We start from the raw sequence: 25,642 nt of genomic DNA on the forward strand, positions 1-25,642 counted from the left end.
CAAATTTAGTTACCTCTGTGAAGAAGGAGCAAGAATGGGCCTCCTGTCTTGTGTGAGCAAGTATGTAGTCAGCCAAACAGCTGTTATTCTGCTCTTCAAAGTACATCCTGGCCAGATATTCACTTTCCACTTTTGGAAGGGCTGTACTGTCCAACCTCACCACAGAGTCTGGTGTAGCACATTTGAGCAGTATGAGTTTAGCCTCGCCGAGCATTCTCCTCTCAGAATCTGAGATTTCTAAACTGTCCTTCTGGTTCTCTATTACTTGGAGAACTACAGAAGCACATGTGTCTGAGTGGTACCCAATGAATACGTCTGGGGGTTTGTATTTGTATGTCTGAGCTGCCGCTGCATGTTGGCTGCTGAGAGTTACAAAAAGCTGGACCCACTTCTCCAGTTCCTCCACCATCCTCTTCTGCTCGGTTTTCAGAACAGTCTGGATGTCCAGGTAGTGCTTCTCCAGCCTGTTAATGAGAGGTATTGGGAACTGTTTGTAGACCACTTCTCTTTCCTCAATGACGATTAGCCGGAAGTCTTTGTGAACCCTGCATTTTACACGATGGGTTCCCAGTCCAAGGTCCACATATTTCTGCCCTCCCAAGCAAACATAGTATTGGTTGAGGGCATCGTAGAGACTTTCATAGAGGTTCTGCAAGTTTAAGAGCACAACCGTTTGTCCTGTTTCCATGCATATCTTTACTCTGTTGATGTTGCGACAGATCTGGGTATACTCTTGGTCTTTTGGGAAGCTGGAACCAAAGATAATTTCTGGTTGACCACTTTCTAAAAAGAAGGATTGCTGCAGGATCTGCAGGGCTGCATAGTTTTTAGTTAGCACCAGGAGGTATCGACATTCTTCTTCCTGTCCAACTGCTTCAATGTTTTCTCTTACAAACTCAATGGTACTGATGTTCTCTAGGTTTGGTGCAATCCCCAGTCTCGTAGTGAAGACAGTAACTGGATCTACATTATCCTTGCCACTGAAATTTCTCAGCACTGCTTTGACGGTTTCCTCTGGTGTGGGCTTTCGCTTAGAAGCCTTGGCGACCGCAAAGATCATCTTTATCAAGCTGTAGTAGTCACGTAAGCCAAAAAATCCTTTGCCTTGTTTGCGGCAGATGTTCAAGTAGGCTCTTGCAAAGGGTTGGAAGAAATCCCTGACCTTCTCCAGAACCACTGCATCAGAGGAGCAGATTCCTTTAGCACTTTCAATAAGTTCCCTCTCGTCAGGGTCCCCACGGGACACAAAAATGCCTCGGTTCATCTTTGCAGGGTCCAGCGCCCAGTTGGAGATTCCAATAAATCCAACCTTTTTGTGTGGTAGTGGCTCATCATCAATGCATCCCTCCTCCAGCAATGGATGAAGAGTTTTCAATGGCATCTTCGGAGAGTCCTCGGCAAGCCCGATCTCATCAAGAACCACAACTGAGATATACTCATCCAGGTTTTTTCCTTCCTGAAAGCGTCCACATTGCTTAAATGTATTAATGATGCCTTCTGGTGTTGAGTGAGGGCTACACTGGAAGGACACCAAATGAATCTGTTTGAGCTTTTTGTACAGGTCAGAATGAGCAGCTTGTCCCTGCATTGCATCTGCCACCAAAGTTTTAGACAGAGATTTTGAACTTCCGGGTTTGCCCACGAGGAAGAGAGGGATTCTCAGTTCAATGCAGAGAACCATCATGAAGACGTTCTCTTTCAGGGCACTATTTCTTGCAATTGTATCCCCCATTGGCACACCACTCAAAAGTAAATCCTGCATGAGTGAGATTTCATGCATCACCTTTGATGGACTGTATAATGCTGGAAGACTTTTGCTGATTTTCTGCCTGTATTTATCCTTATTTTCTAAACAGGCATGGTAACACACTCCAATGGCCATGACTAGAGACCAGAGAACAGGGTCTCGGCTCTCGGGCCATTTTGGACGCATTTCATCCTTCTCAACATTTCTATCATTCTCAAACTTTTTAAGCTCCGCAAAAAACATTTCATGGTTGTCATAGAACCAAACAAAAGTTTGCATGCAACGTTCAACATCTCTCAGGCTGACAAAGCTGCATTCATCATTTCTCGCACGCATGTACTTCTGTGAAGATGAAAGTACATCAGTAATCCACTTGATATGACATTCATCAATGGCTTTTTTTTCAGCAACTCTTTGTACAATCTGCTGGATGTATATTTTCTCTGTGTGATCATTTAACTGCCCGAAGTCCCATACCAGGGGAATCATGCTTGGTGGCAGTGCTTGAACTCTATACACCAACTGGCGGAGAGGAATAGATCCAAGTTTTTCATCCGTCTCTTCTGCTCGAACTCGGTACCCAAGGCCTGCAGATTCCAACCTTTGAATCATCTCATCTGTGTGTTTTCGGTAAGGATTGCATGCAGCAATAATCTGTAACCCAGTGTTGGCTGTCAAACTTTCCCCCTTTACAGTCTTATCACAGAGGACCTCCTTAATACTGCTGATGGCCTCTGTAGTGTTGGCCTCATCGAAAAACAGAACGGAGTCGAACCCATAGTCGAGTTTGTTGATCGAAGCAATGTCTTCTGCTTCTCTCACTTTGGTGTAGATCATCTCTGAAGTTGTCCCTCCATGCACCTTGACAAGTTTCATGTTCTCAGTGGCCACTCCACTCCTCCGGAGTTCACAAAGGAATTTGATGAGCCTTGTTTTACCACACCCTGTTTCTCCCATGATAATGACAGGAATGCCACATCTGAACCGCATGTGGATTGCGAGCATCTTCAATATGTTGTCAGTTGTAAGCTCATAAGTTTCATCTGGATCAAGAGGCCACTGGATACCAAGAACACTACAGATTCGCTCTATTTTCTCTGCTCTTGGAAGGCGATCAAAGTCAATGTTGAAGGGGACTCTTTGCAGCTTTAGACCTTCATACAATGCCCTTGTCATGACATTTCTTTTAATCACCCTGTTAGAGGTTGGGTCAATGGCATCAACAAAGTTCTGCTCATTGAGCTGAAGATGGAAACCAATAAAGGTCATGGACACATGGTCATCATTAAAGAATATGTATGGATGTGGTTCTGTTTCCCATCTTTTCCTGATAAGAAAAGGAGCCAGGTCTTCATCTCTGACACCAGCCAGATCAATTTCCAGCCTGCCAGGACTCTGGTCAGAAATGCTGAGTGATGGAGAGGCAAAATCCTTTGCCATCAGAATCATGAAATCTACCACAAAGGTTTTGAATCCGGTTAGTGTGTCCCCAGTGAAAGTGACATCACAAAAAACAGACGTCTCACAGTCTTTCAGCTGAAGGTTGAGAAACCATGCAAAATTTCTTAGTTCAGCCCAGGATGGATCCATTATGCCGCAAAACATGAGAAGCATCTGAAGACATTCAACATGTGTCCCCTCAACCTTGTTATAAGTGAATACATCTAGATTAATGTGGTTATGAAACCGCGTGAGATACTGGTATGGTCTCTGAAAAGCCTCGCTCCTGAATTCTTCATCATCCATCAGTGGGTCGTCATTGCTCACAATGGTGGGATCTTCTTGCTTCCTCATCTCTACCATTAGTACCTCTTTGGGTGGCCGGCAGAAAATATTTGGGAACACATCAATGAATGAGCTTTTGATTTTTTGAGTCTATACAAGAAGAAAAGAAAAACACAACTCAAGGTAAAGAACAGTTTGAAATCACATAACAAATCATGAACATTTGTGTTCATAAAAACTCTAACCTGAAGTGAAACATTTCTGCCCGACTTCACAGTGGGCTCCAAAATTTCTACAAGGTACAGTTGCTTGTTATTGCACATCCACATCTTTCCCTCTGAGTCCAGCAAGTATCGCAAAATCAACAGTTTGAAGAGGAACTCATGCAGGCCTTTCTGGACCTTTTGCAAAACAAACAGTCATTTCACATTTTATGTAAGCTGCAAAGAGATGTCATATTGAAAAGGTTACATTACGTTAAACAATCCATTGATTGCCCATTACCGATGATGTGACGTCAAAATGGAACACAGTCAGTTCTTTCCTTCTAGGGGCGTCCAACAGTGACTGAAGGATGACATTCTCATCAACATTTGGCTCAATCAGGCGAATGCATTTCATCACTGATGATTTTTTGGTTGATCTCTTCAGTTTTTCATACAGCCTTCTGATGTAAAGTGATTTTCCTGCAATTTCAAAAGATCATATGGCACGTTTGAATTTTGATAAACAACTTTTTAACCATTAGTAATAGTAAATAGCACCTATACATACCAACACCAGCCCTTGTGGCTGAAATGACACCAACACAGAGTCTGTCCTTAAACGCAGCTGCGGCGCTGCACTCATCTGCTGGGACGGCATAGTGCTTTTGTAGGTAACTCTGGATTCTTGCCAAAGGTTCCTGTGGAACCATGTGCAATCTGTACTGGCTGAAGGCTGATGGAAGGTAGGTATGTTCTCTTTCTGAGCTGCAAATGATAACAAGTCTATAATTCTTTCTACTCTGCATTTTTATTCGCTGAAAAAAGTTCTCAGCTTTAGAGCTCACATCATAAGGGAGGAGATCTCCATACAGTAAACAGTATATCTTCTGTCCTTTGTAGCCTGTGCTGAGACAGCGTCTGAGGAATAGCTCCACCTGTTCGTATGGCGTCGTGGAGTTGCATAAGAGGACTTCATCATACGTGGGAAGTGTCTCACTTTCACTGCTCATGTAAATGGAAATGCAAGATGACAACACCTCATCATGTGGGCAAACAATGAGGTTTGGGTTTCCAACAGCCAGACCTCTGGGAACATGTCTATTTATAAAATTCCCTGTGTCATCGTCAGAAATGTCTTCTTCTTGACTCTCGTTGTGTTTGTTGGCCAGGATATCCAATAGTCTTCCAAGATTTTTTATATCAAGAATGTGGGGGAGAAAATTTCTCATGTCTTTCATATAAGCATTCCATATGTGATCAAATTTTGGTAAACCCTCTACCTGTTCTACGAGACTTGCCAGAGGACCCATTTGGCTGGTGAAGTCTGGGTCTTCCCCCTCACTGCTTTGCACCACAACAAAGGTCTGAAACTCAATGTCCTCATTTTGCTCTTCTGGTTTTTTGAGGATTTCATACTGAAGTTCATGCCAAACTTCCCTCAAATCTGAGTATGTGCAGTTTGGCTTGATGAAAGAGAGCATCATGAGAACCTGGTCTTCTACACTGGTAACATTTTGCAAAGTCAGCTTGTTGCATAGGTAGACAATCTGTTCAGCTGTGTAGTAGTTAAGATAGTAATGCTGGGATCTCTGTTTGTCTACAAAATCCATCCAGAAGTCAAGACATTTCTCCATTTTCTTGCAAAGTTCAGGAAGCTTCTCTTCTATGCTGCCCTCCACAATGACACTGATAACACTGTCCAAGTTGAAATCCATCATAATGCTGGGTGCCTGACTTTTGGAACAACAGTTGATTTGCACTTCCCAGTGCCTGAACAGTGGATTCCCAGCAGTGTAAAGAGCAATGAATGCCTCAGCTAGTCTTTGAACACTGGCAAAAACCTGAAAAACAGAAACAAGCCCAGAGTCAGCTGCAAATAAATAAGTTCAAAAAGCATACAAAGTTACACCAGTTTCATTGTGGAATCAGTTTCTCTGTCAAGCATGAGTCTATGATCATATAGCTGCACATTTATGTAGTAAATAGCTCTTCTCTTTCTTTTTATAAATTTTGAATGTAATGCACTAAAGGTTTGAAATGGTAGTATATCCCAAAATTGACCTATACATCACCACATTTTTATCAAATAAATCTGAAGAGAGTTATCTGGATTTTTTGGACATGTCTTGACATGTACTGTAAATTGCAGGACCTAATTTTAATAGGTCTATATCATCTAGATATTACCTTTTGACATTATGGATTATTGAGCATTATTGATGATGTAGATAATTTTATCAATTTAAAATAATATTTGCAAAATATATTATCTGAATTATTGGAATCTCAGATACCGAAAAGGAAAATATTGCAACGTACCTCTGCAAAATAATCAACTTCACATTGCCCTTGATCCCCTTTCCCAGACATGAGCATGAGTTTATTCTGCAGCTCCCTTAAGTCCTCAAGGGAATAGCAGCGCATCTGCTGACCGTCATCATGCTCCTCTGGAATCTGCAGCTTCAGGGCAGTGTCAAGACTCAACTAGATCAGGGGGAAAAAAAAGAAATTCTCATGCATATATTTGAAGACTCTTTGTCTCACATCTTAGTCTAACATGTGTGCTGTACTGATCTAGGGATGCAATCAACTTTCATTGCATTATTTACCTTTTTTACATTTTGTGCATTGATCAAGTAGATACCCTTGTTATTGATGGTTGATGCTAAGGAGAGGGATGACAGTTCCACTGAACCATGACTGTCCTTCACAGTCTTCAACCAGTCCAAATGACGTGCACTGTCCCGCTGTAAGAAAAGATACTCTTCATAATTGTGCTGTGTTTCAGTTTCCCTTTCATAAGATTAGCCTTTACCCCAATAACCCTGCTGTAAGACACTAACATTCATATCAAAGCCTCCATGGCCATCCTGATCATATTTTTGCTTGTGTTTGGAGGGATCTTACCAGTTTTTTGGGTAGGTTGCTGTCATTCTCCAAAGCCCTCCAGAGCTTCTTGAGCACTTCTCTGAAGGCTTTAAAACCAGAGTCTGGTTTTAGCTCATAAAGCAATGAAGAGTAGCCAAGAACTGCATCATGGAAGCACGCAACACGATCCACGTCCATATCATTCTCTCCCGCAGAGATAGAAGCCAGGTCAACAAACACTTTTAACTCATTGATATCTGCAAAATACATTTAAATAAGCAGAAATAGGGTGGTGGTTAGTGGTTGGTGACATCGATTTATATCAGGACTGTTCTGAATTTGAAGCTGCTGGTAGGCTGGGGCCTTTCTATGTTGAGTTTGCATGTTCTCCCAGCGATTGTGTGAATATTCACTGGGTCTTCAAGCCTCCTGCCACAGGTCAGGAACATGCATGGTAGGTTAACTGGTGATCTTAAACTGGTATGGATGTAAATGTGAGCATATAGAGTTGTCTAACCTGCATACCTGCTTCCTGCAACACAATCCTGGTAACCTTGGTGTTGTGCAGCCAATTTTTTCCTTTGTGACTTTAGAGAACCAGTCTAATTTCGAGAGGTTTCTAACTGTACGTAGCATTATACCATATTACAAAGTGTAAGATGGAGTCATTGCCATAAGAAAATGAAGCATATGTGCAGTCCATTCATTTAGTTCTTGCAGTAGACACTCCCATAGTTGCTGATGTCAGTAGTTACAAAGGAAATTTTAAAAAATGTTCAGCACACTACTACAGCCATGCTCCAATGGATATTGCAGCATAGCTGTAGTAGTGTGCAATGGATAGACATTAACAAGAAAATGCATAACTACACTTACCTTCAAGGGCATCCTTCACCCATGTCACAAAGTGTCCCCTTAGTTCCAGTTCCTGCAGACACAGCCTGCGGGGCTCGGTTATGTCCACTAGAACAGTCTTTGCCTGCATCAACTCATTGTCAATCCGGCTGAGTGGCTCTTTCTGAAAGTCTATATCGTTCTGAGTGGTGGGGAGACAGGAAAACTAGAGTTACATTCTAACCATGGAAATATGATCAGAGACACTCTTCACAGGGAGCCTTAAATTAAAACGTGCTAAACTGTTTAAAATGAAGTAAAACAAAGAACTGTGCTGTTATGTTCCATCTATTATGTATATCCATCATTAAATACAATAACTCAAAGTAGGGCTGGGCGATATATCGAGTTTTTAAAAAATATCGATATATTTTCATAGGAGATATAAGATGTGACAATATCCTTTATATCGATATAGTCTATGTTACGTTATAATTATACTTGTGGAGCCACAAGTTTGCCTCTCTTTCGTCCACTTATTGTCTCTACGCAACGTTACTCGGCCTCGCCTCTCCTTCACTGAACACAACTCCCCCTCCTCCCCCATAGCTTCACCTGCAGGCAGCGACAAGATGGACACGGCAAATCTCCGTTAGCGAGTTGTGGGGCTGGACCATTGACTGTTTTCTACAGTCAATGGGCTGGACGGCGTCAACGTGTTAGCGAGCTAACCGCGCTAACGAGCTAACGACAGCCCACAGAGGCAGCACGGCCTAAAATCCCTTCATTTTCTCAAAAGTTGACAGCGCGCCTTATGTATGAATTCTGGTTGTGCTTACTGACCGCGAACCGATTTTAGGTGGTACACGGCGCTCAGCAATCTGTCAAAAAATGTTTTAGTACGACTTTGGTAAGCTACGGAGATGCAGCGCTTGACAGATTGTCGGAGCATTACGGCTACCGTAGTCTGGAGCCTCGCGGAGTGATACGTACTGTGCTTCAACGTAATATTACCGTATTGTGTGTGTATAAGGGCCATAAATGGCACCTGTTAAGAGACGTGGTTACAAAGAGGATTTCAAACTCAAGGCTGTCAGTCACGCAGTAGAAGTTGGGAACAGAGCAGCTGTGAAATCTGTCTTTGTTATTATGCTCAGCGTCTGTTAGTTTACATTTTGACCGCACAATTATGAGCTTTTCTTTTATTTATGGAGCATGATTATTTAATAAATGCTGATAATTTATTTTTGAGTAATTTCTTCATGTAAATCTATGCTGTATGTAAATAAAAATGCCTGTGTGACATCTGGGACACAGTGTGACTAAGAACTCTCTTTTTGTCCTTAACTTATGGCTTTAAAAAAATATTGAGATATATATCTTATATCGCCACCCAGCTAAAAAATATCGAGATATGAATTTTGGGTCATATCGCCCAGCCCTAACTCAAAGCTTGTGTGGAACGCAAAATAGCTTTTTAGATTGATAATTTTTTATACACAAAGCTACTTACAACTTCTGTGAGTGTCTCCAGAACTCTGAAGTCACCTTGAAGACCAAGTGTCTCTTTGACTTTCATGATTACTTGAGCTGAAGTCACAGCCAGATGAAGTTCGTGGTACTGCTCAATCTGTTGAACCCTGCTGTTGATCCATTGTTTGTCCCTTGATTTATTCATTCTGCACATGATGTCTAAGTCTTTTGCAAGATCTTCATACTTGCCCTTGAAAGCTTTAAAAAACTGGTTAACCTCTTCAAGCCTTATAGTGCCATCCTTCAGGCGAGTGTAGATATCTTTATAATGGTTGTAGCAATCCATGTAAATGTCATCATGTATCATTTGTAGTGTTGCCCTAATGTCCGCTACCTGATGCTCATCAGGATTGTCTTCCATTTCTTCAGTGGCCAGGAACTTGGCTTGTTTGTCCCAACACATTTTGAAGACAATACTGTCCCTGAATGTGTATAAATTTTCTGCCATGTTTCTGATTTCTTCGTCCAGATTGAAGAAGGTGACAATGCCAGTTATTGCGGAGGGCATCTGGCCAAATTGATGAACCTCCATGAAATGGTTCAAGGGCATTGTCTTAATGTTGACTTGTTGGTTTCTTTCCAGTTCAGCAACATCAACTATTATGGAAATGAATATGGATGTTAATAATTAAGACTGATAGTTAAGACTGATGGCACAAACTCAGTCAACATACCTGTCATGTGTTCCTCAAGTTGATGGCTCTTAGTTAAGAGAACATCAACAAGCTCCTTTTCATAATATACAGCTTTTACTTCATCTTCTCTGCACTTCAACAGCCTCTTCATTTTGTCATGATCCTTGTATTGCCCATTCTCAGCGAGGCAGTCTGTTAGTATCAAGTCAAAAACACAAACAACTCAATTTTATAATTGCTATTAAGTCAGAGTACACTATTAAAATCTAAATACAACTCAAGACATCTTTGCTAAAAATGTACAATTCTTACCAATCTTCAGCAGTTCTAAGAAGGCATCTCGCCTTTCCAAAATGATCTTCAGCAGGCTGATCTTAATGTTTCCCTCAACTAGTTGATTTTTCATGGCTGTAAATGAGGATATCCCTACTGCAATTCTATCCTTTGCATCGTGAGAGAGCTCCTCAATCAGCTTTTCATCTGCTCCTGCAGTGACAGAATTACCAGGTGAATGTTTTATCTTAAACCACAGCAGCGATTTTAACTTTTGGCACCAACTCGTAAACAGAGGCCTGGTTACCTACTGTGGGGTGCTTTTTGTTTTTTAATATCATTATGATTATAATTATTATTATTACTACAAAAGTGGCATTTATCTGTTTCTGTTTGGTCTGTGCAATGTTTAACGCTTCAGTGTTGTTCTTAGACAATACCGTGGAGCTGAAAAATGTCTTTGGCAGCAGTCCAGGAGAGTAGGTGCCGAAGGACAACTTCTTCATCTTGGTGGTATCTTCCTTGACTATCCCTTGGCCAGGATTTTTGGATAATGGCAGAGATGAGTTTCCCAAATTTTGAGTTGAACTTAAACCTCCCAAACAGTTTGCCCTCATTCTTGGTCTGCATATAACACAGAATCAAAAATTGAATTCTGTCTTGATTCAGATTTGAATAAATTTTTATTGTGACATAAAGAAATTGTGTTTTTTGTCATCTCATATTTAACTCATGGGATTGATATTGTTTTTAAATATGGTCAATAGTGAAAATCACCAATACATCTAAGTTTTAAAAGAAAATTAGAAGACTTCATACCTGGCACAAATATGTAACAGCCTCAAGAGCACACCTTTCAATACTAGCTGCAACATGTGGATGGGAATCACTAAGGTCCTCTATGTTGATGCAGTAGTATTCAACTTGATCCAGGGCATGTTCCTAAAAGCACATTTTCACATAAATCTGTTGAATCTTAAAGAAACAAATGCCTAACTGCCCAATCTCCAAAATGTATCTCACCTACCTGTTTATATTTGCCCTCAAAATCCATGATGAGTGTTTGCCTCCACTCTTTTGTGCATTCTTCATCTTTGAAGTGGATGGAGATTACATTATTCCACATCTGTAAAACACAACCATATTTTATGCATTCTCTACAATGATGAGGTTAGAGTATGTTTCTTTATATTTTGGGGGTTCTTTTTAGACATTAAACAAAACTGCTCACTTCAATCTCCTCTGTTGCCTTAACTTGGCGTAAGGATAACATGCCCCTGGTGAGCAACGCCTGTTTAAAGGAGCGATTGATCCATCCTCTCATTATGGTCATTGCCTGTGTGGTTACCATGCCTTTCACATACTGTTGCTTTTCCTCTCCTTCTTGGGTCTCCTAAATGTGAATCATTAGATTATGAAGGTTTACTGTCTGCCAAACTACAACCATCAGTTATAAGATGTGTGCACGTTGAATACCTGTTGTTTGTTACATTGAACAAAGTTTGACACTGACGCAACCAGATTCATGCATGCCACAGGAATATCAGGATAGTTCTGGGTAACTGAAGCTGGTTTGACTCCTCTGCAGATCTTCTCTAACAGTTTCACTGCTGTTGCCAGGCACTCTCTCCTGTAAGACTCTGTAAAGTAACTATGATAAACAAAAACACAAAGATCAGAACATCAGTACTTCCATAGATTTCCCTCTACATGGACACACTTAGTTACAGAACACACAACACCTGATATAAACAGCATTCAGAGGAACATTCACATTGCCTATGTCATAACTTATATCATAACCATAAACCCCTCTTAAGCCTACACTAAATTACAAGCTTTTCAATACAGAAAAACATGTAAATCCATTTAATAGGCAGACATCTTTTACAATTCCAGCAAGTGTCTACAGACATCATGTCCATGCTTTTTAATTATAAACTGTAAATTACCTGTATTTTTCCTCAATGAGAAGCACCAGGATATGTGAGATTGTGTCCGATACTCCCTAAAAACAGAAAACCATCAATACTAATTATTTTATTAACCTGGGTGATAAAAATTGCTCAATTGTCATGGACAGTTGTCACCTGGGCATATTCCACCCCAAAAAAAAGCTATGAGGTCCAGAATCTACACAAAGTGATTATCCTACATCCCTGTTTCTTTAACTCCACTTACCTGCATGGTGCTGAAGGTGATATCCTGAGGAGCCTTATTGAAGAAGACATGAAGCACGTCCAGAAGCTCAGCCTTAAGTTCGGTACTACACTCTATCAGTTCATCAAGTGACATCAGGTACAAGCAGGATCGAACTAAGAGCGCGTCCACCTCCATTAAGTGGCTGTGATTTTTCATCACCTTTACTAGCGCCCTGAAACATAAGCAAACAAAGATTACCTGGTAATACAGAAGCATTAGTTCCAGATAAATGTAAATGTTCTGGAAGATGTGCAACAGTATGTCAGCAAAGGAACAGGGTATCACACCTCTTGTCTTGACTGTTCATGTATGCCGAGGTGCTTAAATCAAGGCCTCCCAAACCTGCCCAAGCTGGGCCATACTTCAAGTTTCCAGATGTTGGTGCTTCAAAAGGCTTTGAAGTGCCTTTAAGGAGGTGGAGAAGTGGCAGTACCATAATCCATCGAGGCATCCCCCATCTTTTCACATTGATTATCAGATTCACCAACGTTTCTGTCAAACTATGAGAAAATTATTTGAACACATGAACAGAAAATTAAAGTAAATGGGGGCAGTAAAGTTAATACTTTTAAATTAGCAGAAGGTATGATGGCAAGATTATTAAAATGATTAGGTAAGTACCTGAGAAAAGACACATCTTGAGAAAATTCTGCCCAGTACTGAAGGAAGTTATCCTTCTCTAGTTTGGGTAAACACAGTGCAGTACAAAGCTGATTGAGCTCAGAATTCTCGAGTCTGATTCGATACTGTCTCCATACATAAACCATGACCGCCGCAGCTCTTAAGGGGTCCTGAATGTAGCGGCTCTTACGATCTCCATCCTTTAGCAGTTGAGGAATTACATCTGCCAGCATGAATTCTTTAAGCAACCTCTTTACCTAAGAATGTATAACAGCCAAAAGAAGGGTAAGTTTCAGTGGCCATACCATACATGTGTATTTTTAGACCTTGTACACAAAGACTGGGAACTTACATCTTCTTCCCCATATTCTAGGGAGTACCATTTCTTTTCTTTTTCTTCATACACAAAAGGTTCCCCATAAACCCGCATGAACTGATTGAGCTGGATCATAAAACTTCGTAAATTGGTCTCAGTCCAGCTCCTCAGTAGGTCAAATATGGTTCCCAACATTATGTTTCCTGCAATTTCTCTGCCTTGAATCAGGTTCTTTCTTTGATCAGGCCATAATACTTCCCTAATACGTTTGAGTACGCCTTTCGAAGGCTCAGCACAAATGATGTCATCATATTGATGCCAGTCCCCTTAAAAAAAAAAAAAAAAAAAAAAAAAAGATAAAACACACATTTAACTGTAAGGCAAATACAACAAAATACAGTGAAGCCATTAGCCAATAAAAACAAAGCTGGCTACATGAAAGTTATATTTACCATCATCATTGATAAGGTTGGGTTTCACAAACAAACATCTGTTCGTAGTGTGTGTAGAATCCATTTTGTATATGTATTCATACTCATATGTCTCTTTTTTATTCCTGTAGACAACATATTTGTATGGTATTGACGCAGACACAGCTTTTTTGCTAGCTGGCAGGCTGCCTTCGACCAGAAACCCATGCTCTCCAAGATCCCTACATGAAAAAGAAATGCGTGGTACATTTTGTCAAGTCAGTATATAATAAAACCTCACACAAGCGTTTAGGATAATAGATGCTTCACAGTTAGAATTTCAAAATAAAAGAATGGTATAAATGGTAAATATATTCTTATGAGCCACAACAATAGAACCACTGATAGGTGACGTGAATATTATTTCTTTCCAAACATACATATTACTGGGTGACATGTATTAGACAGGAAGTCAACAATTCCTGAGGCTGATGTTTTGAAAACAGGGGAAAAAACAGACTAACAAGAAATGATTGGTTCACAGCAAAACACTCAGCTTAGAGTGCTGCTGGTATGCAGTGGCTACTGCCTAACAGAACGGCCAAGGAAATAAAAGTGGTGAACCAACAACAGGGTAATGAGTATCCAAGGCTCAAGCTTGGTATACATAGGCTGAAGCATGTGGTCCAGTTCCAGCAAAAAATTACTAGAAATAAAAATTGTTAAAAAACCTTCATGTTTGCTATGACAGCAAAGCATGAAAACATGCTATGCATGCTATGGGACAAAGGCAAAAACAGGACAGGGGTCTTCTGGGAATCTTTGGCTTCTGGTGGCCATTACCTTGGCATCTATCTAAACTTTTTTTAGAAAATGTACACTCCCTCTTATAACTGTTGGCAGAGGCATTTTTCAGCAGTTCAATGCATCCAAACTACACACACTTTTCAGCAACAATCTGGGGAATAAACAGTTAAAGGCATAACTTGGTCTCCAAATTCTTCAGATCAAAATTTAATCAAGCATCTGTGGGAAAAACAAGTCAAATCTATAGACGTCTCACTTCTTAATACTGCTGAGGACTGATCTGTACAGACTATCTTCCAAGGTTGTGTGGAGTCTGTGCCTTACCAGTTGGTTTTAATGTTATGGCTTACTACTTGCATAGGCACCAATTCAGAGATTATTGATGTCAAATAACCTATTCATACTACAGCCTAGTGTTTCCAGCTTGTTAAAGTACCTGGTCACAAACAGTTCAGCTGCATTGTCTTCCCATTTTCCAATGCATAACCCAGCCCTGATGAATATTCGATCTTCTCCAGGATCAAATTTGAAATCTTTCGAGAGAACAGCGTGGAAGTAAATTGTGAGTCTGTCATGTGCTGCAATATTCGTGTTCCTCGTCAATCTGAAAAGCAAAAGTAAATTTGTTGGATTAAAAAAATTTGCAAAGATGAGTTAAAGGCAAAATATACAGTTTACTGAGAGGATTTTATCACCTTTTTGGGGGCGGAGCTGTTTGAGCTTTTGAGCTTTTGCTGTTATCACCACCGTCTTTAGATCCTTTGTTATCATTTGAAGGCTGAGCTGGAGTCGAGTCCTGCCCGCTCCCTGACGGCTGAATCTCCATCTTCTCCACTGGGTCCACACTGGAGCCGCTGTCAGCCTGTAGCATTAAATATGTTGGAAAAATACATCTCAAGGTTATGAGACTGAGGTCTCTCTCATAAATGTTATTGTTGGTCAATAACAATTATTTTCACATATTCTGACTTAGCCAGTAATACCTTTTCAGTATAAGTTCCAAAAACCTTTTGTTGGCCAGTTGCAACAGGCTGCTTCTGATTCTGTTCCTGCTGATTTTTTCCCTTCTGCGTGTTTTCCTTTGACTGCTTTGCATTTGCAGCCACATTAGCATTGTGGTCCTGTTTAGGTTTTTTAGCATTGTCTGCGTCTTTCTGGTTCTTCAAGGTTTTTTCCTTTGGATCTTTAGCCGTAGTGGCCTTGGTCCCTTTACTTGAAGCTGACTGAGAGGTTGTACTCTTGTTGTCCTCTGAGGCAGGACGTTCAGCTGGAGTGTCGGCTGGTCCTGTCTTCCGTGGCTGATTGTCAGGAGATGTGTGTGCATTGCTCTCCATCTCGTTCGTGCTACTTGTTGCCCCCTCAGACTGCTCCACTGTATTTGCCTGTACTGGGGCATCAGACTTTTCACTCTGATTGGTTTGTGCATCTTCAGCAGTGGCAACAACATCATTAGCTGGCAAGAAACTAGGCTGGCTTTCTAATGAGGAAAACCTATCTTGGAGTGAATCTGGTGTTGTGTCCATTTCATTGTCTGAGCTTTCACTGTCAGAAGAATCTCTTTCTCCCTGTGTCTCCTTCCCCTGCTTATCTCCTGGAGAAATGTGTGACAGATCTTGATCTGATGACACGGTGCCATCTTTTTTCTTTTTGTTCTTCCTTTTCTTTTTTTTCTATGTAGACAAAACAAACAAAAAAAACCCAGATCTATTTTGAAAATATCACAAATATGATTTCCTATATTAGATAACAAGAACATATTTTAGATTCATAAATATTCAAACCCACTTGACATTTTAAAGACTGAAAAATGAACTTTTTTTTTAAGGAAGCATATAAATGTAAAAGAAATATATATTAATTTGCATATATGTTTTGTACAATGTGTTGCCTAAAATGTATTTAGGAATTTTTGTATTTAGTTTATAAATTCAGGGGGGATCAGACTGATGATGTAGAAGTCTCAAAAACCAAACTTCACCAAAACTTGACTCAAATATGACAGACTAAACATTAAAGGGTTAAACTATACTATATACTATTAACTAGTTCCAGGTCACAGAAGTCTGCCTTTACACTTGTGAAAATAATTATTGCAATGTAAAAAATTAAATGTAAACACTCACCTAGAGTGCTTAACAAATTTAATAAAAACAAAATAACAAATGTGTCAAAAACATGTTTAAAACTAAAAATAAGATTGTTATTGATTAGGTAAATAAAACTGAACTCGCATTTTTGTAACAAAATTCTAGCCAGCACACTGGACTTCTCTGAGAAGCCACAAATGAACCAATCGAAACATTCAACCAGTAAAACTAATGTTTCTGTTTAGGAATGCAAATAAATAAATGCAAATAAAACAGTAAATTTGAAAATGAACAAATCACAGAAATTATTATAGTTTAGTGATAAAAAAATATAATTTTCATTATATACAGGTGGATTAATTATTATAGAAAAAATGAATTTGGAATAAACCTTACACTGGGTTGTGGCATAAACTCACTGTACACCAACAAAAGGCAAAGCCATTCACCTACTGTACAAAATATGTTGTTCCCCCAGACTAAGAACCAACAGGCCCGGCAAGATTGTGACACGCTCACCTTTTTCTTTGGGTTTTTGTTGATGACCTCGTCATTTGGCCGTTTGGGGGATTTATTGGATTCTTTGTTGTCCACCGGTGGGGTGTTTTTCTGTGAATCTGGCTTCTCAATTGGACCTTCCCCATCTGCTACCAAAGACTTTGGCTGATCGCCTGCATCTATGTTAACGATGAGGGGTTAATAAAAAGAAAAAGAAATAACTTAATTAAATAAAAATAACAAATTATAAATTATACGTTTAGAAAAATAAAATAAAATGAGCTAATTTCTAAAGACATGTGAAAACCACTGTGGTAGTACAGAGCATTTAGTCCTGCTTTTCATTCCGGCTCATCACCTTGCCAGTCAAAGATTTAGAGAAGCATGAACTCCGACAGAGTCAACATGCACGTTCAATAAATAGTTAAAATGACATTTTGATTTCTGTCCAGAAATTAATAGGGACATACATTAAACCACAAAAGGTGGCATTTGTATGTTTCACTTTGACCCACGTAGGCAAATTTTCTTTTAACTATAAAGAAAACACCTGAGCTTGTTCAGTAAGTCACAAGGCACAAATTTGCATTTTCTGACCCTTACAAAGTAGGCCACCACGCTGTCACGATAGGTAATCTTACACCTATGTGAACATGCGGTTATATCACAGCCAATCTAAACAGAAAACTATAAAATATAACTGAAAATTCAAGTGTTGTTAACAGGAATACAAAAATCAAGGTAAAGCACAGAATAAAATAAACACGTAGTTTGAAAAGTTGAAATATGTACAATCTTAATGGAAAGTCTGGTTAAACAAAAAAAATCTTTGAACCGTTTTCTAAAAGAGTCCACAGAGTCAGCTAAATGCAGTCGTAGTGGGACACGAAAGACACCTGAAAGCCTCTAGTGTTCAATCTTGTATGAAGAACAACTAGCAAATTCTGAGCCTGTGATCGAAGATTGCAAGCAGCAGTATGTTTGGTAAGAAGCTGGGATTAATAGTCTGGAGCCTTTCTGTTAAGTGCTCTGTAGGTGAGTACAAGAACTTTAAAATGAATCAAAGTCTACTGAGAGCCAGTGTAAAGAGTATGAATAATATGAGCTCACTTGTTAGAATCCATTACTAGTCTGGCCGCTGCATTTTTGTTTACCTCAGAGAGATGAAATTGGTTTATCCCTGCCGTGAAACAGGGCATTACAGTAACACGTAATGACACAAGAGCTCGGATCATTTTCTCCAGTTCAGCCAAGAAGGCCTTATGTCACAATTTAGAAGTGTGGGATTTTTTTGAGTTAAAAAAAATTAAGAAACAGGAATGAGAAATGAAAGAATACATGCAAGGAATCTAAATTTTCCAAATACTGGATGCTGGATTGATTTTTAGGATATAATAATGGCCTTTAGTCTTAGTTTTCCTTGACTAAAGGCTTAGGGTGAACTGATAACACAGACGTATCTACAATCTCTTTTTTTTCCCCCACATTATGCAAACCGTACCTAATTTTGCTTTGACATGTGCAACATGACTAATGTAAATCCTCATGTCAGGAAAAAATGTGCAATATAAGTTATGCGCAGATGAACAGCCCTTATCATCACATAATTTTACATGATTAAATTCCTTGTATACAGGTTTTTAATCTATATTTATAGAAAAGTGTAATTTCATTATGTCTGCAGAGCTGCATGTTCAAACTATAATTTTTTTTGTTGACAGGCCCGGAAAAAAGCATCCACACTGTTAATCAAATACAGAGCAGTTTAAATAATACAGTACATTATGCCGAATTAACAGGAACAACAAAGTTGTCACTTGGACTTCTTCAAATATTATAAACAACTATATAAATGACACCACATTTCTGACCTCATCTACTTACCTTGTGCATTTGTAGGTTTAACAGACAGCTTTAGGCCACAGTCACTGCAGAATTTGGCTGTTTTCTCTACAATGTTATGGCCACAGCGTGAGCACTTCATCTTCAGGCTTCAGTGATCACTGCAAAGAAAGAAACTATTTTCACTTTAAGACCATCTCAAAATTTTCTTTCACTTTCTATTTTGGCAGCCGATGTCACATGAAACTGTGTTCAGCTACGCAACAACAACCAGTCGCAATGTGTTTATCTCCTCTGAACTTTGATCAGTCATACCCAAGAAGCTGGCCTGTGAGAGACTGAATTGGAAGTCATCTTACAAGAGTGTCAGCGAGTCAACTGAACGCCCACATTCATGGCCCGCGAACAAGCATCCAATAAAAAACTGACATTAACCAAAGAGGAAAAAAAAAAAAACTGGGAACCCTCACAGCACACTTTAATAGCACATCCTTAAAAGAAAAATTCAGTTAACACTGACCAAAAGTAGTTCTAATGAGGAAATAAGTAATTCTTTCTATGCCATAAATAGTTCAAACATAATGTAGGACATTTCACAAAGCGTAGAAACGGAGAAGGTGGTTTTCCTCCTTCCTTTTCCTCATACTTTCAATAAATACTTCACATTACTTATTAGCTGGAAATGTAAAGGCGATATTATGTGAATGACTGAATAACTCAACATAAATTCATGAACCACCCAAGTTAATATTATGCCATTATTCTTTGATTTCAATTGAGTTTTAATGTCATGAATAAAGAGTCAAAATTGGGTAATGCTTAAATCTGCTGGGATCAAGTCATTCAATCCAGCGATGGATAGTTCACTTTCATTTCTGCATAATTCATCTGGCAATCGCTCTCCCTCTTCAATGGTCTTCATTGGACTTCTGGTTACACTTTAATCCAACAATTGCTTTGGGCGTTTTCAATCCACTGAGAAAGGCTATTAAGGTTTAAGACATCTGACCCAAATACAAATAAATACATTGTGAAATATAACTGGTTCAAACCAGTTTGATTTTAGAGCCCAACCAATAATGCCTGTTTGTGAGACTGATGTCAATAATTAGTAACTTTGCAGGAATATAATCAATTTAGTATAAGCAAGGAAAGGAAATGAACAATCAGCATCAAGGTCGGTTAGGTCTTTTGCGATTTGATTTAGACTTCAAAGGATTTCTGTATTTCTTAATAAAACAGAACAAATACAGTAAACACCATCGCGTGTGTTTAAACCGTATTTCTATATTGCTGAAAATACTGCAAATAACAAGTGACTATTCCATTCTAGGAGATGAGCTTTCATACTTTCACAGATAAAGGCGGGACGACCTTTTTCAAGAACTTAAGGAGTGACTCTTCTTGAGGCGAAAAGATCTTTGGCTTAGAAGTTCGGCCATTCACATGTTCGCTGCGTAAAGAAACGCACACGTTTTACGTCACTTCTTGCGTGCCAGTGCGTTTGACAACAACAAAACAGAGAGAAAGCGAACTAAATGGCCACGAAGACACTGACAAAATAAAACCTGCAGAATCACGACACGCTTAGCAGCAGCAGGGAAGGCTCTTAGTCACACTACACAGAGCGCTATTGCTAAAATTAAGTAGCGACTCTGCTAACTAGCTTCCCCGAAGCAGCCAGCCTAATGAGCTGCGCAGCTAACATTAGCTTGGGCAGTTAGCTCTGATTCACTCTCCATAATAAACGGAGATACTATTGGAAAGAACAAACGTCAACCAAACTTCCACACCCCGTAACTCAGCTGGAGCCAGACAGACCTGGCCCAAGACAGCGCAGTCTGATAGCTAATTCTGTTATTAGGATGAGTTTATTCCTACTGTGTCACAACGGAAATTCTGACGTTGTGACAGTCACCCAATGCTCATAACAATAAATAAATAACAGCCGACCTGAGCTGCCTTCCTACCTTCTCTTCTGTGCTGCAAAAAGGAGAAAGCTTGCAAATCATCTCTGCTGGTCCCACTACGCAGCCGTCAAAGACACGTCCAAGACCGGCTGTCCCCTCGTTTCCGTATCTACTAAAGTTTCGTTTTGTCAGAAATGGGCGTGAGCTAAGTTTACTTTTATAATCACTAATAAAATCGGGGTTTCTTTTGCCAAGAGGGTATGTCTGACTAAGCTGGTTTTCATTCATAGGTAATGAAAGCATAAGTTGAACTACTGGAGACAAACGACCTCTTCTAGGGGTATTTTAGTGCATGGATGCATGTGCTGTAAATTGATTTAAACTCACCTTATTTTTTTCTTAGCATAAATGAAGTTTATGAAAAAGTATCTTATGGAACAATCTGTGGATGCAACATATTAAACATCTTAAAAGTATTATATATTTATTTTTTCACAGATTGTGATTAAAAAATAAAGTTCATTTGTTTGCTGCAGTTTATATTTCAGCATCTGAAATGTACAAAAACACATTATAATACACAATAATTGTACAGGGAAAACAGTTAAAATGGGGTTGGTCCCATGCGGTCACTTGCCATGTGATGGTGTTTGTTTGTCATTACATTGTACTTTCCTATTGCCTTTAGGCAAGGACAAACTGCTCAATAGACATGCTCTGTGACCAGCAGGAGGAAATAAGCATGCTGCAGTTACAAACTCCTGGAAATGTGCCCATAATGTGTAAAAGTTTGAGACTGTTAAGAAAGGGAGAGGGGGAAAAAGGCTGGCTTTAAACCTTTTAGGAAAATTCATAAAAAACATTCCAAACTGAATGGATTTCTGCAATCTGTCACATTTGACAGATTTATTTATTTGTTTAACAGCAAAATACTCGTGAAAGTAGAAGCACTGGAGCAGCAGATCCTTTCATACATCAGAATAAGTGGCCCTCAGCACAGCAGGTTTGTTCCGCTGACATTTGAAGTCTACATGCAGGCTCCTGCAGGCACTGGGTGATGGCTGAAAACAAATATTTAAAGTCATAAAAAACAGCTGTTTAGTTTGTAACATTTATAAGCTGATAAGAAAGGAATATGCAGTGAAAAATGAAACCGATCTACACCATCGTGTTACAGTAAATTCTCAGTAAAGGCCAATATGCTAAAACTGCATATGTTTATCGTTACACTGAGTGTCCTGTGTTGCCTGTGGAATGACCTTTAGTCCTGTTATGAGCTGTGCCTCTCCATAGCTCTCACAGGACACCCACTCACCTACTGAAGAGAGATTTATTTTGAATGTCTTTGAGTCATATTAGTCAAAAATCTGAACCCAAGCTCATGCTATGCTCTTACATTTTCAACAGAGGGCAGAATAACCCAATTATGTGTAGTAGCATTGCACACTGTACTGTGGCTGCTCATCAGGGTTAAAAAAAAAAGTATCTCGAGTTGTTAGGAAGCTCTAAGTTTTTCCACAACTCCCCTATAGTAGGTCTTAAATGATGTAAAATGAGTGCTGAACACTCCTTTGTGGACCAATGTGCAAGCAAAATGTTAGGTTAAAGTCACTCAGATCAAACCAGCTCACTGGATCTTTGCCATCACAACCTTTAGATGTTGTAGGTGTTCCTCCCATGAGTCACTGTAAATCACGACATCAGGTAGGATTAACGATAATATCCATTAACCTTCAAAAAGTTAAGGGTGCCCCATGGAGACTAAATGGTAAAACACTGCAATGAAATAAACCTATTCCTGGAATCGGAAAGGCTGTGTATTCTAAATGCACTTGCCAGTAATATTTACACAAATCTAAGGTTGTGGTGTATCTGGCCGTCTTTCCAGCAGCTCATCAATGAAAGGCAAGAGTTAAGAATTGAAACAGGAAATGCTGTTTAGCTTTCTCGAGTCTGGACAAAATTGAAGTTGAGTTCAAGCATCTGACTTAAACACCCAAAATTGGTGTTTCAGCCAAATAGCTGCACTTTGGTATATCGCTTTCATTTTGGGCAGGTCCATTACCGCACTTAGATTACACATTCGAGGGTATGGACTGTCACATTTGAAGATAAAGGAGCAACTTGTGTACAAAAAATAAAACAGTGCTCTAAAATCCTGTGGGCCTAAAATAAAAAAAATGAAAAAATACATTTAGAAATAATGTAGTGAAAAAATAGTAAATAAACAAATCAAGCATCGATAAGTAGAAACCACTAAACAGACAGCAGTACAAAAGCTTGTGGTGGGGGTTTCCACTGACTCAGACACAGCATACAAGAAGCATGGTAGCAGAGTCATTTTGCCAGTTAATCTACATTGTTCACTTTGTTTGATTGATTGATTGATTGATGTTGTCCAATTTGTGCCTTTACACTATTGTCTGGAGCTGAACTGTTATTTATGAAATTTGTTCTTGTTGAACTTTACCTGTACAGTGTGCTGTAAATGGTACAATCACCATCATTAGTTGAGTCCATCTTTTGCTCCCTGCTGATGACATAGTGGATCAGTGAAAAATGCAGCACAAGTTGAATAATATGTTGAAGCTACAGGGATAGCTCACACGCATGCTTTTGTTTTGCTTTTAAAAACGACCGTTGAGTGCATGACTTCTTCCTCTTGTGACTGGCTCATGTCAACCACGGGATAGTTGCAGTAGTGCGTATTCTAGATACAATAATTAATAAGACATCAAAGAAGACATATATAAGTTTCCTGCTTGGTGAATTGTACTCAGTCAGACAACACAAAATAACTTGCAAATAACTTGGGTAAACCATACATGGGTTTCTTCAATATGTGTGAGCTGTAACAAATATAAATACACTTTACCTTCTAATGGCAACAACAGCAACCACGATGAGGAGTGCAGCAATAGAAGTACAGATAGCAATCTGATCTCTCCACCAGTACACTGAGGAAACATGGATGTTGCACGTTAAAGTAAAAAAGACTGAACAAGTACAGTTTGTTTGGAAGGGTTTCCAAGGGCAGACTCTAATTTGCAAAGTTGCGTCTGCACAAGCCACAGTGTTTGGAACATAAATCTATTTACCTTTGCCCCTTAACAGCACTGTAGAGGAGTTGTGACTCCCGTATTTGTTTGTAGCCATGCAGAAATAGTTGTGATCGCCCTGAAAATCCTTCTTCAAATGTAGTTCACGTTGGTGTCCTGCTGCTGAAATGTGATCATTATATATTTTAAACCAGGTATAGTTCTCCACTGCTGGATTTGCATGGCTGTGGCAGATCAGGGTCTCTGTTGATGGTGTGACAGAAACTGATGTGTTCCTGGGGCCATCTAAAATAAAGTCATTAGTGAAATCACCTTACATAAATCAGATTCATTATTTTGGTATCTAAATTGTGAGGAAATATTTAATGTGTTGCAGTAAACAACAATGTTTCCATGCTTAACTCTTACATACTGCTCATATGTCTTCAGAGTATGGCTATTTGAATGCACAAACAGCCACTTGGCATTAGTAAATGAATCATTCATTCTTAATTGAAGTTTTAGAGAGCAGAAACTGTGTATCTGTTAGATTTTGCAACATTTAGTCAATAATTTAAAATGCTTTTAACTACAATTCATACTTTAACCTTACATTTATAAAGCATTTTATTCTGTAAATTTCAAAGATTTTATCTACCGACCCTCTGAATTATCACATCATGCACCTCATATTTGATCATTCCTATGCTGTTTTACTATTTCACTGTTTAACGAGTCCATTTCAATTCAAAAGCCAGCAGGCACCTATCTCTGGGAACCTGGGCAAATGTGATGTGAACAGTAACAGTCAAGGCTGAACTGTAGAAAAACTTTCAACTTTGTAATAGTTTGGGTCATTTTTGCAAAAGTCATCCAATTTCAAGCTGAAAGAATCACATCTCTGGTATTGTTGCTCAGGAGGTCAAATGTCAAAATGGGTCAAATTTGGCCTAAGCAGTATGTAAGGTTTAAAACATCTCTATACAATACTCACATTCAACATCAACATGTAGGACTCCTGAAGTTGTTCCTGTGCCTGTTTTTAGAGAACAAGTGTAGTTTCCAGAGTTTCTTAATTGAAGCACTCATCCATTCTGCAGGTATTCTCCATTCTTAAACCAGGTGAAGACAGATGAGAAGTTGCCAACATCACATCTGTCTGTGCAAGTAAGATTCACAGAGTCGCCTTCCTGGATTGATTCGTGTCTTTTGAGTTTCGTCATGGAAATGTTCAAATCTATGAGAGAAATTAATAACTTGTGTTTCGACCTTGTCAGATTAAACAGCAAAGGGGAGTTGAAATTCTTTAAAAAGAAAACCAAAATTAAATCTTACCAACGATTTTTAGTGTTGACCCACTTTTTCCAGTCCATTGGCCATTTGTGGAGTTGGTTATAAATCTAAAGGCATATTTTCCTTCATCACTGTGCTCCACTTGGTGTATTTGCAGTGAACAGTTATTCCGTTTGTCACCAACATACTGAAATCGCGAAGAGCTATTATTTGAGCCACTGTGATAAATGAACGGACCTGCAAAAATATTTTTATTGTGTCCCCACATGACTTCCTGTACTATGTGTTTGTCAGGATAGGAAAATGGACAAAGAGTGACAACAGATGATCCTTTCACTACACACATATGAGGCTGTTGATCGTCTACGTTCCACTTACTGCAGATAACACCTGGAACAGAAGCATTAATCTTAATTTTCTATTGCTTAAACATTTTGAAATTCCCTTAAAATAAGAAATAAATGTCGTACTTACCTCCAAAGACCAGTGTTAGTGTCAATTTTAGGGTGATGGGTTCAGTGCACATGTTGGAGCTTTTTTAAGTTACACAAGCATAAAGTTTAGAATCACTTAAAGTTATCACGAACGTACAGAGAAAAAGTGACTTCGTTCTCTGCTATGCGCTACTTTCTACATGGTAGGTGCCATCTGGTCATGCAAACCACAGATGCAGTCAACATCTAAGGTTTAGAAGAGAGCATATGAAACCATGTAGCAGCATCAGAGGCGCTGTGGTATGTTTGTTTTTTTCTCTGCTCTTCTTTTCTAACTAAATGTTGCTGGAACATAATGATTCA

At 39.2% G+C, this 25,642-nt stretch overlaps 1 protein-coding gene and 1 pseudogene across 1 annotated transcript in view; both read right to left on the reverse strand.

Annotated features, from left to right (window-relative positions):
- Positions 1 to 20,675, reverse strand: part of rnf213a (ring finger protein 213a) — a 33,484-nt gene extending 12,809 nt beyond the window's left edge. Inside the window, exons 1-28 of the mRNA XM_006791411.2 lie at positions 20,575 to 20,675; positions 18,647 to 18,765; positions 16,784 to 16,941; positions 15,161 to 15,847; positions 14,873 to 15,039; positions 14,614 to 14,781; positions 13,413 to 13,612; positions 12,997 to 13,286; positions 12,645 to 12,901; positions 12,311 to 12,523; positions 12,003 to 12,195; positions 11,774 to 11,829; positions 11,298 to 11,472; positions 11,053 to 11,214; positions 10,849 to 10,947; positions 10,641 to 10,763; positions 10,262 to 10,445; positions 9,861 to 10,034; positions 9,588 to 9,740; positions 8,894 to 9,510; positions 7,423 to 7,582; positions 6,586 to 6,803; positions 6,288 to 6,425; positions 5,998 to 6,162; positions 4,247 to 5,519; positions 3,977 to 4,158; positions 3,718 to 3,873; positions 14 to 3,622 (exon numbers count right to left, since the gene is read on the reverse strand). Coding sequence (XP_006791474.2) covers positions 14 to 3,622; positions 3,718 to 3,873; positions 3,977 to 4,158; positions 4,247 to 5,519; positions 5,998 to 6,162; positions 6,288 to 6,425; positions 6,586 to 6,803; positions 7,423 to 7,582; positions 8,894 to 9,510; positions 9,588 to 9,740; positions 9,861 to 10,034; positions 10,262 to 10,445; positions 10,641 to 10,763; positions 10,849 to 10,947; positions 11,053 to 11,214; positions 11,298 to 11,472; positions 11,774 to 11,829; positions 12,003 to 12,195; positions 12,311 to 12,523; positions 12,645 to 12,901; positions 12,997 to 13,286; positions 13,413 to 13,612; positions 14,614 to 14,781; positions 14,873 to 15,039; positions 15,161 to 15,847; positions 16,784 to 16,941; positions 18,647 to 18,746 — 10,077 coding nt within the window. The 5' untranslated portion in view covers positions 18,747 to 18,765; positions 20,575 to 20,675. The remainder of the gene's footprint in view (positions 1 to 13; positions 3,623 to 3,717; positions 3,874 to 3,976; positions 4,159 to 4,246; positions 5,520 to 5,997; positions 6,163 to 6,287; positions 6,426 to 6,585; positions 6,804 to 7,422; positions 7,583 to 8,893; positions 9,511 to 9,587; positions 9,741 to 9,860; positions 10,035 to 10,261; positions 10,446 to 10,640; positions 10,764 to 10,848; positions 10,948 to 11,052; positions 11,215 to 11,297; positions 11,473 to 11,773; positions 11,830 to 12,002; positions 12,196 to 12,310; positions 12,524 to 12,644; positions 12,902 to 12,996; positions 13,287 to 13,412; positions 13,613 to 14,613; positions 14,782 to 14,872; positions 15,040 to 15,160; positions 15,848 to 16,783; positions 16,942 to 18,646; positions 18,766 to 20,574) is intronic.
- Positions 20,676 to 23,385: 2,710 nt separating this feature from the next.
- Positions 23,386 to 25,371, reverse strand: LOC148102968 (opioid-binding protein/cell adhesion molecule homolog; annotated as a pseudogene).
- Between the last annotated feature and the right edge of the window lie 271 nt (positions 25,372 to 25,642).

This window comes from Neolamprologus brichardi, chromosome 4 (assembly GCF_056152115.1).
Source record: "Neolamprologus brichardi isolate AB-2024 chromosome 4, ASM5615211v1, whole genome shotgun sequence".
In the NCBI taxonomy this organism is placed as follows: domain Eukaryota; kingdom Metazoa; phylum Chordata; class Actinopteri; order Cichliformes; family Cichlidae; genus Neolamprologus; species Neolamprologus brichardi.